The 14,948-nt window shown below is 49.9% G+C and overlaps 1 protein-coding gene and 1 long non-coding RNA gene across 3 annotated transcripts in view; both read right to left on the bottom strand.

The window, feature by feature from the left end:
* MEIS1 (Meis homeobox 1) overlaps window positions 1-9,333 on the bottom strand; it is a 107,931-nt gene extending 98,598 nt beyond the window's left edge. For both annotated transcript variants that reach the window (XM_039568471.1, XM_039568472.1), the window contains exons 1-6: window positions 8,476-9,333; window positions 6,665-6,891; window positions 4,976-5,117; window positions 4,407-4,457; window positions 3,560-3,610; window positions 1,979-2,125 (exon numbers count right to left, since the gene is read on the bottom strand). In XM_039568471.1, coding sequence (XP_039424405.1) covers window positions 1,979-2,125; window positions 3,560-3,610; window positions 4,407-4,457; window positions 4,976-5,117; window positions 6,665-6,717 — 444 coding nt within the window. In that variant the 5' untranslated portion in view covers window positions 6,718-6,891; window positions 8,476-9,333. The remainder of the gene's footprint in view (window positions 1-1,978; window positions 2,126-3,559; window positions 3,611-4,406; window positions 4,458-4,975; window positions 5,118-6,664; window positions 6,892-8,475) is intronic.
* Window positions 9,334-14,380: 5,047 nt separating this feature from the next.
* The window catches only part of LOC104696586, a 101,313-nt gene continuing 100,745 nt past the window's right edge, over window positions 14,381-14,948 (bottom strand). The window contains exon 3 of the long non-coding RNA XR_753054.4: window positions 14,381-14,928. This is a non-coding gene — a long non-coding RNA (uncharacterized LOC104696586). The remainder of the gene's footprint in view (window positions 14,929-14,948) is intronic.

The raw sequence follows: 14,948 nt of genomic DNA on the forward strand, positions 1-14,948 counted from the left end.
CGCGGCTGGCGCAGCGCTCGCACAAGCCGGGAGTGCCGGGGCCGAGCCCCGCGGCCCAGCGCGGCCGGCCCGCGCAGCGGGAGAGGGGACAGCGTCGGGCGCGCAATGTCCGCGCTCCGGGCGACAAAAAGGGGGGCGCGGGGTGGTGGAGAAACACACCGACCCCCGACAACCCCAAAACTGTAGCTTCATTTCTTTAGCTTTCACTTTAATAAAATAATGATTCGTTGGGAAAATGGGGTATAAATCTTCATTTTGGAGGCAATTAAAGTGTTGATTTCATTCGTGCCCCTGAGCGATTCTTGTAATTTGCTCAAATAGCTTTATGTACCCAGCACTCCAGAGCTTTTAGAAACCCATTTTCTAGTTAGACTTGTTGGATTACAATTTTTATTCAACAGCAGCGAGCCGAGCTTCCCTCAGCTAGACCCTGACTGGAGGGTTCCCCTTGCTCTAAGGCGCTGCACGGGGCCAGAGGCTCCCCAGAGCATCCTCACCAGCCCCAGGTATCTCCCTGCTGCACCACCCTCCACCCACTCTGCCGAGCTTTTCCCCTTCACAGCAAAATTGGGTGGGAAAAAAAAAATCCCTTCAAAACAGCCTACCTATGGGCACATAAACCCCTTTTTAAAAGTTCGTGCCTTCCTTCAAGCCTGCCCCCCCTGTCACGACACTACCCGATAGCCTTTGGCAGAGAGGAGAAAATATTTCAGATACTGCCCACACTGCAATGCAATGCACCTTCATGTTCGTGATCTATAAAATAACTCCCAGCTGACAGTGCCAGTGATAACAGCAAAGCAGCTGAGGAAACTCCTGTCTGCTTGGCTGCGCCTTGCTTGAACAAAAGGAAACCTCCAGAGTCAGGAGCAGATCACTCCTAACACTGTATTTACATAGCTGATCAAAAAGAAGAAATAACTTGGGGGGTTTAACCAGGGATTGTGTGTGTGCTTGAGGTCCCCTCTCTCACAGGCAAAGCGCTGCTACCCCTCGGTTCAGAGCAAACAAACGGACCGCGAAAACCCCACCGTTTCACCCAACTCGAATAAAAGCCAAATCTCAGTCACTACCATCATCCAGGAGCTTAATTTAGATCTGGGCACCTCCTGCATTAGCCCCAAACACTCCCATGAAAAAGGCAAGGATCCCAGTCTGCGCCCAGCAGAAGGAGGAGGGAAGGGAGAGGGGACAGCCAGCTCTCCCCACTCAGCTCACCCGCATTTCCCACCCGACTGCAGCCGACATTAAAGGTCTGAACCATCCCAAACAAAACGTGGACAACCGTCACAGCCGTGCGAGGCTTTGCTGGCTTGGCTTTGGCTTTGACTATATTTATTTTTTAAAGAGAGGGCTTGAAAACTTGAAAGATCAAGGAAAAGAATTTAAAACCTGAATCCCATTTTATTTTCTCCCTTTTTTTTTTCTATTAAGTAAAATAAAATGGGCGCGTTTGCAGCAGGCAGGCGTGCACAAAGCAATGTTCACTCAAGTCTAAAAGCGTTCGGCCAAGGAAAACTGACAAGACGGACTAATGAACCGTAGAGACGGGAAGAAAATAGCCAGTATTTGCTAGATTTCAAACCCTCTCTGTCTTCTCTGGACCACCTATCTTGGATTTTATTATTGTTTTGGTCAACGACTCCAGCCCTTCCTTCCCTAAGCTACCAAGAAGCCAGTGATTTCACAGATACCACTTCTATTATTGGAAAGGGTAAATAAAATAAAGACAAAAATTAAAAGCGACAAGAAACAGGTCGAGTTTGCAGGCGATGCTTTTACAAGCTCATCTCGCCAGGTCGAATCTGGGAGCAAGCCTTAATGAAGCAATAATAGCCACATTATTCAAAAATTTTCATTTCGATGGAAATTTATCTAAAAGGGACTTAATCATATGCAAATAATAAAAGGAGGCGTAGTGACCCAGCAAGCGATCTGCATACAAATTTTAGCGTGTGCGACGTTGGCGAGATCATACCTGATCCGTTAGATTTGCTGATCTTGTTATGTCTTCACTGTCCGATTTTGATCCGCCCTCTCTATCGTCTATGACCAAATCGATAGGCATTTTTCCTTTCAAACAGCTAATATACCGGTGGCAGAAATTGTCACATAATTCGTGTACCTACATTATGACAGAGGTTAAAAAAAAAAAGAAAAAAGAAAAAAAGAAAAAAGAAAAAAGAGAGGGGGGAAAAAGGAAGAAAATATAATCAGGAATACATAAGTAAAATTGACAAGTGCAACCAGTCTCCCCCCTTTGCCCCTGTGACATCAAAAGTCCTAAATAGGGGAAACACTCTGCAATTATCCCCCTGAGACCCCTAGACGCATCCAGAATTAGGAATAACTTTCTTTTCTTGCAAAATAGAGATATCCCAGAAAATTGACAGTGACAAGATGATTCACAGGCTACAACATATTCAACACCCGTGTTAAATTCATCTGCTCCCGGAGCTGTGGCCATTAGAGAGGTGACCTGCATGGGTGACATTTAAGGTAAACTATTTAATTTCATCCAGTTATTCCATCATAAACCCTTTCCAAAGGGGTATGAGGACAGAAAAAAGGATTTAAAAAAAAAATCCCAATGCACTGGGCTGAAATACATTATAGGCATCCATGCCCTGAAATCCCCAGTTGCTCTGATAAGACTTGTACCTGAGCAGCCTTTATTAATGGACAGATTTTAACACATTTCGGTAGAGCGAGAACAACCTGACAGTTATGGTTAGATAAAGTGACCGAGGCTCACGAGAAACTTTTCAACTATTTAAAAACCTCTCAAAAAGTTTATTTTTAGGAGAAAGGGAATTCTCTTCTAGGCCAGCTATCAATGACACGTAAAAAATCCTCAGGAAACCCAGAGCGCACTTCCAATTTAACATGAGCTCGGATGACACCGCCTGCTTAGAAATTAGCATTCTCCCTCCTAAGATTTCTAAAATAGACAACAAAAAAATCCTGAGTTTAGGCTGCAATCTCTTTCTTCTGCTCAGAGGTGTACAGTATTCCCAGGAACAAGAGACAGACAGAACTATCAACTCTGCTTTGTCTCTGCAAAATGTTACAGGACAATCCGCGCCCTGAGCCTGACCTGCAGATGGCTCTTAAAAAAAAAAAAAAAAAAAAAAAAATTCCCCCTTCTAACTAACTGCAACCAAAGTCTCTTCCTCACCAACACCAAGGAAAAACAATATCTATTTTTTTTTTTAATCACAATTTCAGGGGCTTGACTGAACTACCATTTCGAGTCTCATCTGCGGCACCACAGAACTGCAACTATTTATACAAAGCCAGCAAAGTATTACAATGAACACAAGGCCTGGGCGTTCGAGAGCTCGGTTTTAGAGGCTGAAATTGTAATTAAACTGCGAAGAGAAATGGACGCCAAGATTGGTCTTGACACTAATTACCAGAAAGAAAGACATTTATGCAAATTTACCAGAAGCCTGAACTTCAGCAGTACTGAAACGGAGGAGGAAGAAAGGCGGGGGGGGGGAGGTAGAGAGAGAGGGAGAGAGAGGGGGAGAGAGAGAGAGAGAGAGACAAAAATTACCTTCTCTAATTCCAACAGATGAAACCTTAATACTTGTATGGCTTGAATCATCTGCAATGACACAAACAACATGAGCATTAATCTCATTTCTGGATTTGGGGATATTTCCCACAGCCACCCCGGCCGCACTTTGTAGCTTGACTTTTCTCTAGTAGTAAATAAAAAGTTGTTTTGATTTATGGCAATAACACTAAAACTTAATAGCGGTGGCTTTGTGCGCTGTTTAACGAGAAGCGATCTAGAGTTAACAAAAAAAATCCCTATTGCAACGAAGCAACTGAATTATACGGATCATAAACATTTCTTAAAAAAAAAACAACCCTCTAAACACCATCACTGGCTCCTCGCTTTGTGAAAGCAGGAGCAGGACTCCTACAGCGGAGGCAAAATATTTATCCTTAACGGGGGAAGGAAAGAAAGAGAAAAACGACCTCATTTTCAGTGAATTTGCCACTGGTGCATCTCCAGCCATTGTAATCCTCTGTGTTTCCCATCGAGCTGCTTAAAAGGTGCGTGGAGGGGCTGGTTACAGCGGGGATAAATCCACGCTCCTCTTGGGCAGGCGAGCTCACCATCAAGCCTGCCAGCTCCTCTTTGGATGGGGTTTTCCTTTATGTATATCCTTATGGGATTTTTTACTTCCAAGCAATTACCACACCATATTTACTTGTAAATATAAAAATCATCATCGTAACAATTATAATTCTAAAAAATCCACGTGATAAATTTTCAATTTAGCACCACCAAACCACCTCTCCAGATGACACAGAAGTTTAAAAAAAATAATAAATAAATGGGAAGGGAAGGGAGGGTGGGGGTGGGGAGAGGAAGAAGTGTTAACTCTTACCAAGTTATCCAGTTCAGGATTAGAGGAAAAGAGGGGTTTCTCTGCTCGGATCTAAATGTAAGAAAGGGAAGGAAAGGGGGAAAAAATAATAATAAAAATGATTTGAAATATGGAAGCAGAAAAAGCAGACGTTATTATTTCTTGCTTCATTACACTGTCGGGTCCATTATGTAACCTTCCGTGCAAAGCCCTGACTGCTGGATTTAGTACATCAGCCAAACACTTGAGCAAGTGAATCAAATACACTGAAAAATACCTATGGAGCTTCCCCGGCAGAGCCCGTCCTGGCTCCCGGAGCCGCGCAGCGAAACTCCCGGCCGGGCACAGACCGCTCCACTTGATCCATTTTTTAAGGGGGGTAGTAAATGCCGAGATTTCCTGATTTTTTTCCGTGTTTTGTTTTGGTTGGGGTTTTGGGGATTTTTTTTGTTTTGGTTTTTTTTGCCTCTTTCAGTAAGAGACGGGGGAGGGGGAAACGCGCATCTTTATCTCAACAGAGACTTGTTTTTCTCGATACGATTTTTTTCCCTCTTTTTTTCTTCGACTGTTTTCAACCCGGTTTTGCTGACCTGTTTGGCGAACACTGCTATGTCTTCATTGAAAGACTCAGAGGAGCAAACATCGCCTCCCGCTACCCCGGGCTCCCTGGGTGTGCATGTAGCTAATTCACATTTCTCAAAAATCAGTGCTAAAAGAGGGAACAGGGGGTGTCTGAAAGAAAATACAATAGTCACACACACAGAGGGGGGGAAAATATCATAACGAAACAAAAAAAAACCAAACACAACAATAGTTAGTCCCACAGCAGCGTGCATAGGGAAGGGGGTACCCACAGAGGGGGCTCCGGCACCACCCGCCGCCTCCCGCAGCGTCCCGGCCCCTTCCCACAGCCGGCCGGCAGCCCGGCATCTCCCTGGCCTTTCGGCACTGTCTGGCCGCAGATATTGTTAATACAACCTTAGGACAAGCCAAGAATAAAACCCAACCCGGTTCCAGCAGCCATTTTGAATTAACTTTCCTTGTCTTTAGGAAAAAAAAATGAAAAAAATTAAAATCCCTGGACAGACACTTCTGCCTCTCATGCTTTTAATTCCCGTTTTCTGCTGGAGGACTTGCTGGGAGTGAAAGGGGAAAAAAACAAACCCAAACCAACAGAAAAACAGAAAAAGAAACAATCCCCATCCAAATGGAAAAAAGAAAAAAAAAAGAAAAAGCCCTTAAACCCACTCAACACAGCTCCGACCCACTGGCAGGCGCTGGCCAAGCCGGGCTGCCTCCCTACGGCCTGCCCGGCCCTCCCCCCCCCGGGGTTCCGCAGCCGCCGACCCGCGGGGGGAACCAGGTGCTCCTGGGCACTCCCAGCTTGGAAAGCCTCCCTGGGAGAAAGGCAGCGTGTGCATCTGGTTCCTTCGCCCGTTTAATAATTTAAATAAATAAATAAGCGTGGGCGCACACGCACGTATATATATGTATATTTATAACAGGGAGTTCTTTCTTTTTTTTTCCCTCCCAGGGCTTGATACTCTTTTTTTCCCTTCTGGGTACCGTACACCACCGAGTTTTAACCAACCCTTCAGATTTCTGACAAACCGATAAAGAAACCAAACTCCATGAATTTTGTTTTCCTCCCCCTTCTCCTCACTGTCCCGAGAGTGATTTTTAAAGGCTCTTAAACTTCCCTTCAAACTCCAGCTGGGCAGATACATTTTAAAAGCATCTGCGCTCAATGTAACCCCGTCAGCTCCCATCGCAATGGCCTAGAAACTGCTTTACAAGTTGCCACACTGAGAAACATTCAATGCTGTCAGATAAAAGGTTTTTAAAAAAAAGAAAATTTAAAAATTTAAAGACTTGAGAGAAGCAGCTCTTGAGTTCTCTCCTTCATAGCACAAGGAAAGACGAACAAGGTGGAAAGTTGGGCAAAGCTCTCCAAACTTGCCCTGCTCCAAAACTCCCTGCAGAGATTTACCACCCGGCGCAGGCTGTGCCCTGGGAATATTATTCTCCTCTTCCTCCCGCGGTGATGCCTGCCACCCCTCCAGCAAGCTCCTTTTTACCCGAGCCCCACGCGGCTCCCCGTGCCAGGGGTACCCCAACCCTCTCCCCCCCCCGCCTCCTAAAACAGTAAACGACACAGAATTAAGAACGCGGCCCTTTTCCGCGCAGTGCTCCCCATCCCGCCCTTCCCCCCCCGCGCAGCCCACACTGCCCCCCGCTCCATCCCGCGCAGGTTGCCCGGAGCCCTGCGCGGCACCTACCCGTAGATGGCATCTTTATCTCTCTTGAGGGCGTCGTTGACGGAGGCGCCCATGGCGGGGGCATGGCGTTGGCGTGGGCGGCGTGCGGGTTACTGGTGCGAGTGGAGCGGCGGCCCGTGGTTCAGGTGGTGGACGGGCTGCATGGGGCGGGCGCCGTGGGGGTCCCCGTACATGGTGGTGGGGATGCCCACCCCCTCCATGCCGCCGTAGTGGGGCAGCTCGTCGTACTGCGGGCAGAGAGAGCAGAGAGGCGTCAGGGGGAGGCGGGGGCAGCGCTCCCGGCAGCAGCTCCGCTCCCCTGTCCCCCCCCGGGGACGCGCCGCGATCCCCCCAGAGCGCGCCCGGGTTCCGCGGCGCCGGCCCTGGGGAGGGAAAGCCGCCCCGGGCCGGGAGCAGAGGGGCTGGGCTGCTGCGGCCCGAAGCCCTCCGAGTCTGGGGCGGAGGAGAAATAACAACAACAACAACAATAATAAAATAAATAAAAGTGAAAAAACCCAATCCCCATCCCCAAAGTTCCCAGCCCCCCCCCCCCCCCCCCATCCCGTGAAGGGAAGCGGTTCCCTGAGTCCAAATTTCCCTCCGCTTAACTTTTTCCCGCGGATAAGAAGTCAGGTACCTCACCCAGCGAGGATGCAAAAACTTCAGCAGCGGTAAAAAAAAAAAACAGAACAAAACCAAAAACCAGAAGAAGCGATTTGCGGATTTCCAGCAATTCCACGCGAACGCAACTTTTAAAGCCGAAAAGCTGGAAACGTTCGCCCGGGCTCTCGGGATTTTGGGAATGCCTCTTTTTTTTTTCTTTCTTTTTTTTTTTTTTTAAGGGTTTTCTTTGTTAAAGATTAAGGAGCGAAAGCTACCGCGGTTCCCAGGCAGCGGGGGAAACGGCCACTTTTCATCTATTAAAAGCGAAGGTGTGAATAAACACTTTTAAAGATCCCTGACACTTGCTTGGACCGAAAGAGTAAAAGGCAAGTTGTCAGCAGAGGAACTTTCTTTCCCAACCAGCTCTCGGACGGCGGCAGGCAAATTAGGCAACAAAACATCTTTTCAGGGCTTTTCTCCTTCCCCAAATCCCTGTTCACCCGGCTACAGCTGATTTATTTTTTTTCTCAAAACTTCAATTTAGGATGTAGTTAGAAGGAAAAAAAAAAAAAAAAGAGATCGCAATCAAAATAGAAACAACAATACAAATAGCAGTGAATGCTGCTACCCTCCAATTCAAATTAAAGTCACTTTCTTTCTAAAGGAGTGGGGGGGGTTGCCCACTGCACTGCACCTTTTGGGACAGAATATATATTAAAAAAAGGGGTGAGAAAAAAAGGAGGTAAAAGAAGAAAAAAAAAGTTGTGCTTACTCCCAACCAGAACTTATCTTCTGAAAGTGAAGCGGTATATCATCACTAACACAGCAAAATGCTCAGAGACATGCACACATTCAAATATTTCAAGCACTGGTGATTTTAAAAAAGGCATTGGTAGGACTAGAGCTACAAAACCAACAAATACAGAGGCTCGGACATATTCACTTACATGCCTGCATGTCATTAATGTATAGAAAGCTTGCCTCTTCCCTGAGAGCTCCGGGATGGGGAGTAAAAGAATCAAGAAAATAGCAATATACACAGGTTTTAAGCCTGCAAGTACAACTGATAAATCCTTCCGCTACAGGACACCGCTTTGTGCCCCTACTCCAAAAAGGAGAAAAAAAAAAAAAAAAGAAAAAAAAAAAGAAACTTTTTTCGCAGCGTCTCTGTCAGCCACGTTTCAATATTATTTCACATTTGAAATCCATTTTTTTTTAATCATACGTACCCTTTGCGCCATCGGCCTGCTTGCTCCCTTCCTACTTCAACTTCTAATATATCCTCTTTAAGGCCAGTGTGAAAAGAAAGAAACGCGAAGTTCCCCCCCCCTCACCCCCCAAAAAAAGGCAAAAATCCCTTAGCGTCTCCAGCAATGGAAGCAATCGAGTAAAATCTTCGGCTTGCTGGATCTCAGCGAAGCGATACGGTAACTCAGCATTAAAAAAGGAGAAAAAAAAATTAGAAGAAAAAAAATCAGCTCTCCCTCCTTCCTTCCTTCTTTTTTCTTTCTTTCTTCCCTCTCTCCCTGTCTCTCTCTCTTACTCTCCCCCTCTCGTTTCCAAGACAGCAGCGGGGCGAAAGCAAATATCCTTTCCCCAAATCAGTTTTTTTTTCTCTTTTTTTTTTTTTTTTTTAAAGTGCCCCTCAAACCCAACTACCAAGTCTCATGGCTTTTTGCCACTCCGGCTGTCAATCACAGGCGAGGTTGTCAAGGTGGTGAATGACTGATGATGATCCGCTGCGTGTGCTCCCACCGCGCAGGACACCGCGAATGTTAATTTTCGAGTGCGCTCACCCAAAAAAAAAAAAAAAAAAAAAAAAAAAAAGAATAAAAATTTAGAAAAAAGAAAAAAAATTTAAAAATCGAGGGAGGAGGAGAAGGAGGGGGAAAAATTAAAAATTAAAAAGGCTCGCTAACGCGCCGGCTCTCCTTTTATTATGGTTATTATGATGATGATGATGATGATGGGGGGCTTTTTTTTTTCGCTCCTCCTCGGATCGCTCCTAATTCCTCGCCGGCGCCGGCTCGCTCTGCCCCTGCGCGGCCGCCGGGCGAGGCTGGCGGAGGCGGGCCGGGCGCGGTGCCGTGCGGGGCGGGCGCGGGAGGAAGGGCAGCGGGGCGGGATGGCGGGGGGGGAAGGCGGGGGGAGGCGCTGCCGCCGCCGCCGCCGCGGTCCGAGCGCTGCCGTCCGTCCGCCGCCGCCGCCGCCGCTCCGCCCGAGCGCAGCGCAGCGCCGGGCTGGAGCAGACTGCGGGAACCCGGAAGTAGTGGTGGCCATAACAGGTCGCGTCTTACACAATGCGCTGGGCGGCAGCAACTCCGCCACCGGCGCAGGGGGGCGCGCCGCCCGCCCCGCGCCCGCGCAGCGCCGCGGGTTGGACACACCGCCCCCTCCCGGCCCTGCCCTCCGCGCCCCCCGCGCGCACGCGGACGGCGTGTCCGCCGCCCCCCGGCGGCCCCGGGGACGCTCCCGTCGCCTTTGTCTGACGGCACCGCCGCCCGCGCAGCTCCCGCGCAGAGCCCCGGGGTCGCGCCGCCGCCCGCCCCTCGCTCCGCCGCCCGCCTCGCCGGGCGCCCCCCCCCCTCCCCGGCGGCTCCCCCCGCGGCCGCCGGCCGAGTGAGCTCAACCCGGCCCCCGGCCGCCGCCGCCGCGCCGCCGTCGACCAATCAGCGCCGCGCCGCCCCGCGCCGCGCCCCCATTGGTCCGGGCGGGAAGCGGGGCTCGGACCGGCGCGCCGGCGGGGGGGCGCCCCCCCAGCCCCGTCCATCCCTATTCCCGTCCCCATCCTTATTCCCATCCCCATCCCCATCCCTATCCCTATCCCTAACCCCTCCGCCGAGCTCCGCGGGCGCCCTGTCCTGCGCGGGGCGATCTCCCAGCCGGTGCCTCCATCCGCCGAGCCGGGGGTCCGCTCCCTTGCGTTCAAAAGCACAGCCATCCCTCCCCGCAGCCCCGCCGGTCCCCGCCGGTCTGGGAGCGGAGAATTCGCCGTGCCCCTTCTTCCCCTACCTGCGGGCCGGGCTGCGCCGAGCCCCGAACGGGCGCTTGCGGGGACGGCTTCCCCGGCACTATCGCATCTTCCGCCCGGCAGCGGGGCGGGAGAAGGAGGACCCCCGGTACAGCGGTCCCGACTGAGCTGCTGGAGGGAACGGGGGAGTGACGGGGGGTTCCTCCGGTAAAACCCCCGGGGCAGAGGGGACGCTGCTCCCCTCTGCCGGACGCCCAGGGGCGGCGGGCAGCGGCTCGGCCCCCGCCGCCACGTCTCAAACTTCGGGGAAACCCGTTTCGATCCCCAACCTCCCCCTCCCCCCCCGTCCCCTTTCCGCTAGGACCGACTTTTTATCCCGGCGAGAGAAATCCAGACCTCTCAGGTAAGAGCCGCTTTCATGCACTGATCCCCACCCACCCACTCGGCTACCCACGGGCTACGCGCGTGGGGTTCATTCCCCCGGTGATTTCCCCGAGGCACGGCGCTCGGTAACGATTCCCCACCGCAGCGGTCCCTTGCAGGGGGTTGCTGTGACCCAACTCCCAGGGACGTGTTTCCTCCTCTTCCCATCCTCTTTTCCTTCCCCCACCCCCCCACCCTGAAAAAAAAAAAAAAAGGAAAAAAAAACCCAAAAGACCCCTTTTCAGCGTCTCCACAAGGCCTTTATGAGCTTAATTCAGCGCAACCCAGCCCGAAACACTTTTACAATGTAATTACAGCCCTACAAATTGTTTGCCCAAACCTCATCCTGGATAAGGATTTTACAATTAGCAAACAGTTATTACTCTTAGGGCTGGCTGTGAGGAACTGCTCAGCTCGCCGCTCCGCCCGCGAGAGGCCGGCCAGAAAAAAGAAAGAAAGAAAGAAAACTTAAAAAAAAAAAAAAAAGAAAAGAAAAGAAAAAAAAAAGAGGGCTAATCCGGACAGCAATCGATCATCTATTAAACGGGAAAAAATAAACGGCCAAATCCGCGCTATCCCGGTAAACTCCTGCCGCGGCGGATGCGCTGCGCTGCATCTCGCCCAGCCGCCTTTTTAGGAAAGCCGCTCTGTTTTGGGGTTTTTTTGTTGGTTTGGGTTTTTTTTCCTCCAAAAACTTGCTGTTTTGCGGGAATCTATTTAAGCTTGTCCATCGCCTGGTGGAAAGGATGAGGGGCGGGGGAATATAGGGATAGGAGAAAAACAATACGGAAAGAGCAAGGGGGTCTGGTGGGTGCGGCGGGCCGGGCAGCGGCCTCGCTGCGGAGCGCTGCGCGCCTCTACGCGCTGCTGCGCGGCCCCCTCAGACCGCGGCTGGGCCTTTGGCGAAGGGATCCACAGAGCTGAGGCAAAAAAAAGGCGTCTGGGGAGCAAGGAAGCCTCCTCCACAAGGTGGAATCTGGGTCCATTTGCTTATCGGATAATAAATGAGGCTTTTAATCAGGCTGAATTTCCCAGCTTAAGGAAAGAATTAGTCATACCTAGGAACAATCAAATGGTTTCTAGCTGGCTTCCCTGCCGCCTTCCTAGCAGGGATTTGGGAGGGGGGGCCGGGCGAACGGGGGCAGAATTAGCATCCAAGTGTGCTTTTTCACCATTAATACTGAAATTTGAAAACTGAAATAGGAACAACCAGAAGAGCGAAACAAACAAGAAACCGCAGAAGAAAGCATTGGAAAGGCGACCGGGAGATAACCCAGGAATGCTTCAGATAAGGAAGGGGGGGGAACGATACGTGCGGAGATACCCGAAAAATCAGAGCCTGATGGAACGGCTGAAGGAGGGACGGGGGTGGGGGGGAAACCCGCACTTGTTTAGAGCCTATTAAAGGTCAGATCGGGGTGGGGGGTGGGGTGCGGGCGATGATAAAAGGAGTTCAAGTGCGAGGGATTTAAGCGCGCAGATGAAGCGCAGCGCCAGGATTTGGGGAGTTTGTTTGCTGGCTCCCGATGCAGAAAACAAAAGAGCGGCGGGTCCGTCCGGAGAGTCAGCCCGAGGTCAGCCGGGGCTGCCCCGCGCCCACCGCCGGCACAGCTCGGGCCCTGGGTGCCGCGGCCACCCGGCGTCCCGGGAGTCCGCGGGGCCGGGGAACGGGAGCGGAGGCTGCCCGCTCCCCCCACGGCCGGCCCTGGCGCTTGCAGAAGTTGTGGAGGGGTTTGATTAATTAAATGGAGGGCTTCATAAAATATTTCCTAATAAAATTTACGGTTGTCTTAAAAGTTTCTAAACTGCGCTATAATTTTTTTTTTTTCTCATAAATAAAATTAACTGGGAAATGAGTTACTGGCCGGGATTTTCGAGACTTCAACGGTGACAGCAGTGCCGGCGGCGGGAGTGAAGGCACCCGCACACAAAAGGAGTCTTTCAGGGACAAAAGTTGAGACGGCTGCCAGGTTTTCCCCGCGGTGGCACCTCGGGGTAGCCCGGGCAAGGCAGCGCAGAGCCGACCTGAGCCCTGTCCTTCCTATTTCACACTACAAATAGAAATTTCAGCCTAAAATCCGTAGACTAACGCCTGAACCGGCAACACCATCGTGTTGGGGTTGTTGAGGGGTTTTTTTTTCTTACACGATATAGGTTCTACAAGTTCGTTTGCTTTAATTTAGAAACACTGCTCCGTGCTGGGGTTCGCGACGGTCCCTGCCTTTAGCCCATCTGCCCCCGGGCACTTCTGTATTCCCTGCCTATGCCAAACGCTTTATTTCCTGTCGATATTCCTAGACTTCTCGTTGAATTAAATAATAATAATAACAGTAAAAGAAATTGCTGGATAAAACTGTGGTTGCTTAATTCCAAAAAAAAGGAAAAAAAGAAAAGTCGCTGGGCTGTTCTGCATCCCAAGGATTGAGCTGTTGTGCCGTCTACTGGGAGACGGGAAAACTACAGCCAGAAACGCTTCCAAATTTCCTGCAAGAGAAAAGTTCAGTTTTCGGCAATTTGGAGGGGTCGGAGACGCCCAATTGCTCCGAAAAAAAAAAAAAAAAGAAAAAAAAAAAAAAGAAAAAGAAGCGACCCCCAGACGGAAAAGCTGTAGAGACACTTATTTTTTCCTTCGGCTACACCTGTATAATTGTATAAAAACTCCACTTTTTGGTGTTTAGGGTTTTACTGACTGCAGAGCGTGGAGCAATGATACGGTAAAGATGGTTTGAGTTTACCTGTGCGGGGCAGTTGGACATTAGCTAGATATGTAGGAAAGAGGAATTTTCTTTTTTTTTTTTTTTTTTAAAGGGTGTAAATATTTGCGAATGGTTTAAAAACGTTTCCCCTGCCACCAGCGGGCTGCAGCCTGTGGGCAGAGGGAGATCCCAATCCGGGCAGCTCCCACCCCGATGATGCTCTCGGAGGGCAGCGGAGGCAATCACTTTGATGCCACTCCTTGGTGGAGCAGCAGGAGGGGAGTTTACGCCGGCCCAGCGTTAGTCTCGGTTTAGAGGAAGCAATGACGTTGCTGTTTTAAGCTCCCGAACCTTTGCCCGTGCCCGAGCCGCGGGTGCTCCCAGGCAGATGCAGCCTAGCTGGGTAATTCCCCGCTCCCCTCTCCCTGCCACTTGCTTCTCCGGTCCCGTGGCGCCTGGAATGCTCTCCTCAAAAATACAAAGCGCAAGAAGAGATTTTTTTAAAAGAGGGGGAAAAAGTGGGTTTTTGTTAAAAAAAACCCCAAACCCCAAACTTCTAACAAAACTCTTGACTTTTACGAGGCGAGAGCCGCAGAAGGGCTGTGAAATGCAAAGCCTCTGCCGTATTTACAGACAGTGGCAGCAGCCGACTGGACACGCAGATAAAAATCTAGTGGTCTACGTGAACTCCAAGGAGTGTTTTAAAGCAAAGATCTCTAAGCGCCTATTCTCAGTCACACATATGCCCGCACGTAGCCTAAAAAGCCGGAGACACCCACGTAGCTGAACAATAGTGGGGATTTCTTTTAACAGGTTAAATGAAGGTACAAACAAACCCTCCTGCCACTTGTAGCAGACCAGCTCCGACAGCTCTTTGCCTTCAGAGCCACTTGCCAGAGTTCAACAGAGGGTGAAATTAGTCTAAAATATTCGATACTTTTTCTTTTATTCTGGAGACTTGTCCCACTTCTGCTGGGCTAAATTCAGCTCCCAGTTCATCTCTGCGGGTAAAATTGCTGTCTTTGAAGGAAACAACAACCTGCCTGATCTTTTAATTTTTATTTTATTTTATTTTTATCATGAAGGTATTACAAATACTTTCCTCAGTGTACATAAAGCAGAAATTAAATGATTGCGTGTCCCTAGTGTCGAAGGCCACTCTTCTGAAAAGTTGAACGAAGTGTTTTACCCTTTCAAATGAGTCTGAAAATACTTGCAACATTGTACAAGAAGCAAATTAGAGAGTAACAAAATAAAAGCTCAATGTGAAGTGACAGAGAATTGAATATTGGTGTCTGACAGTACCTAGGCTGAACTAGAGCAAAGCGGAGTTTTGTCAGAGCTTTTCGATTTGATATTTCCCTCCAAACTAATTTTCACTATTGCTCCATTCCTGTTACCTAAGTCCATCTGCAGCTTGGCTAATGAGCCCATTACAGCATTATTTCGGCGTGCCTCTGATGCCGATCGCGGAGGATGAGCATTCATCAGAGCGGGGATCTGGGACTATTCAGCCCGGTGGGATGGGAGGGAACCCGGGGCTCTCTGCAGGCTCGGAACTCTCTGAGGGGGCTTCCCGCAGACGATATCATCTAGAAAAAATCGGGTGCAA

Source organism: Corvus cornix, chromosome 3, assembly GCF_000738735.6.
Source record: "Corvus cornix cornix isolate S_Up_H32 chromosome 3, ASM73873v5, whole genome shotgun sequence".
NCBI classification, from domain to species: domain Eukaryota; kingdom Metazoa; phylum Chordata; class Aves; order Passeriformes; family Corvidae; genus Corvus; species Corvus cornix.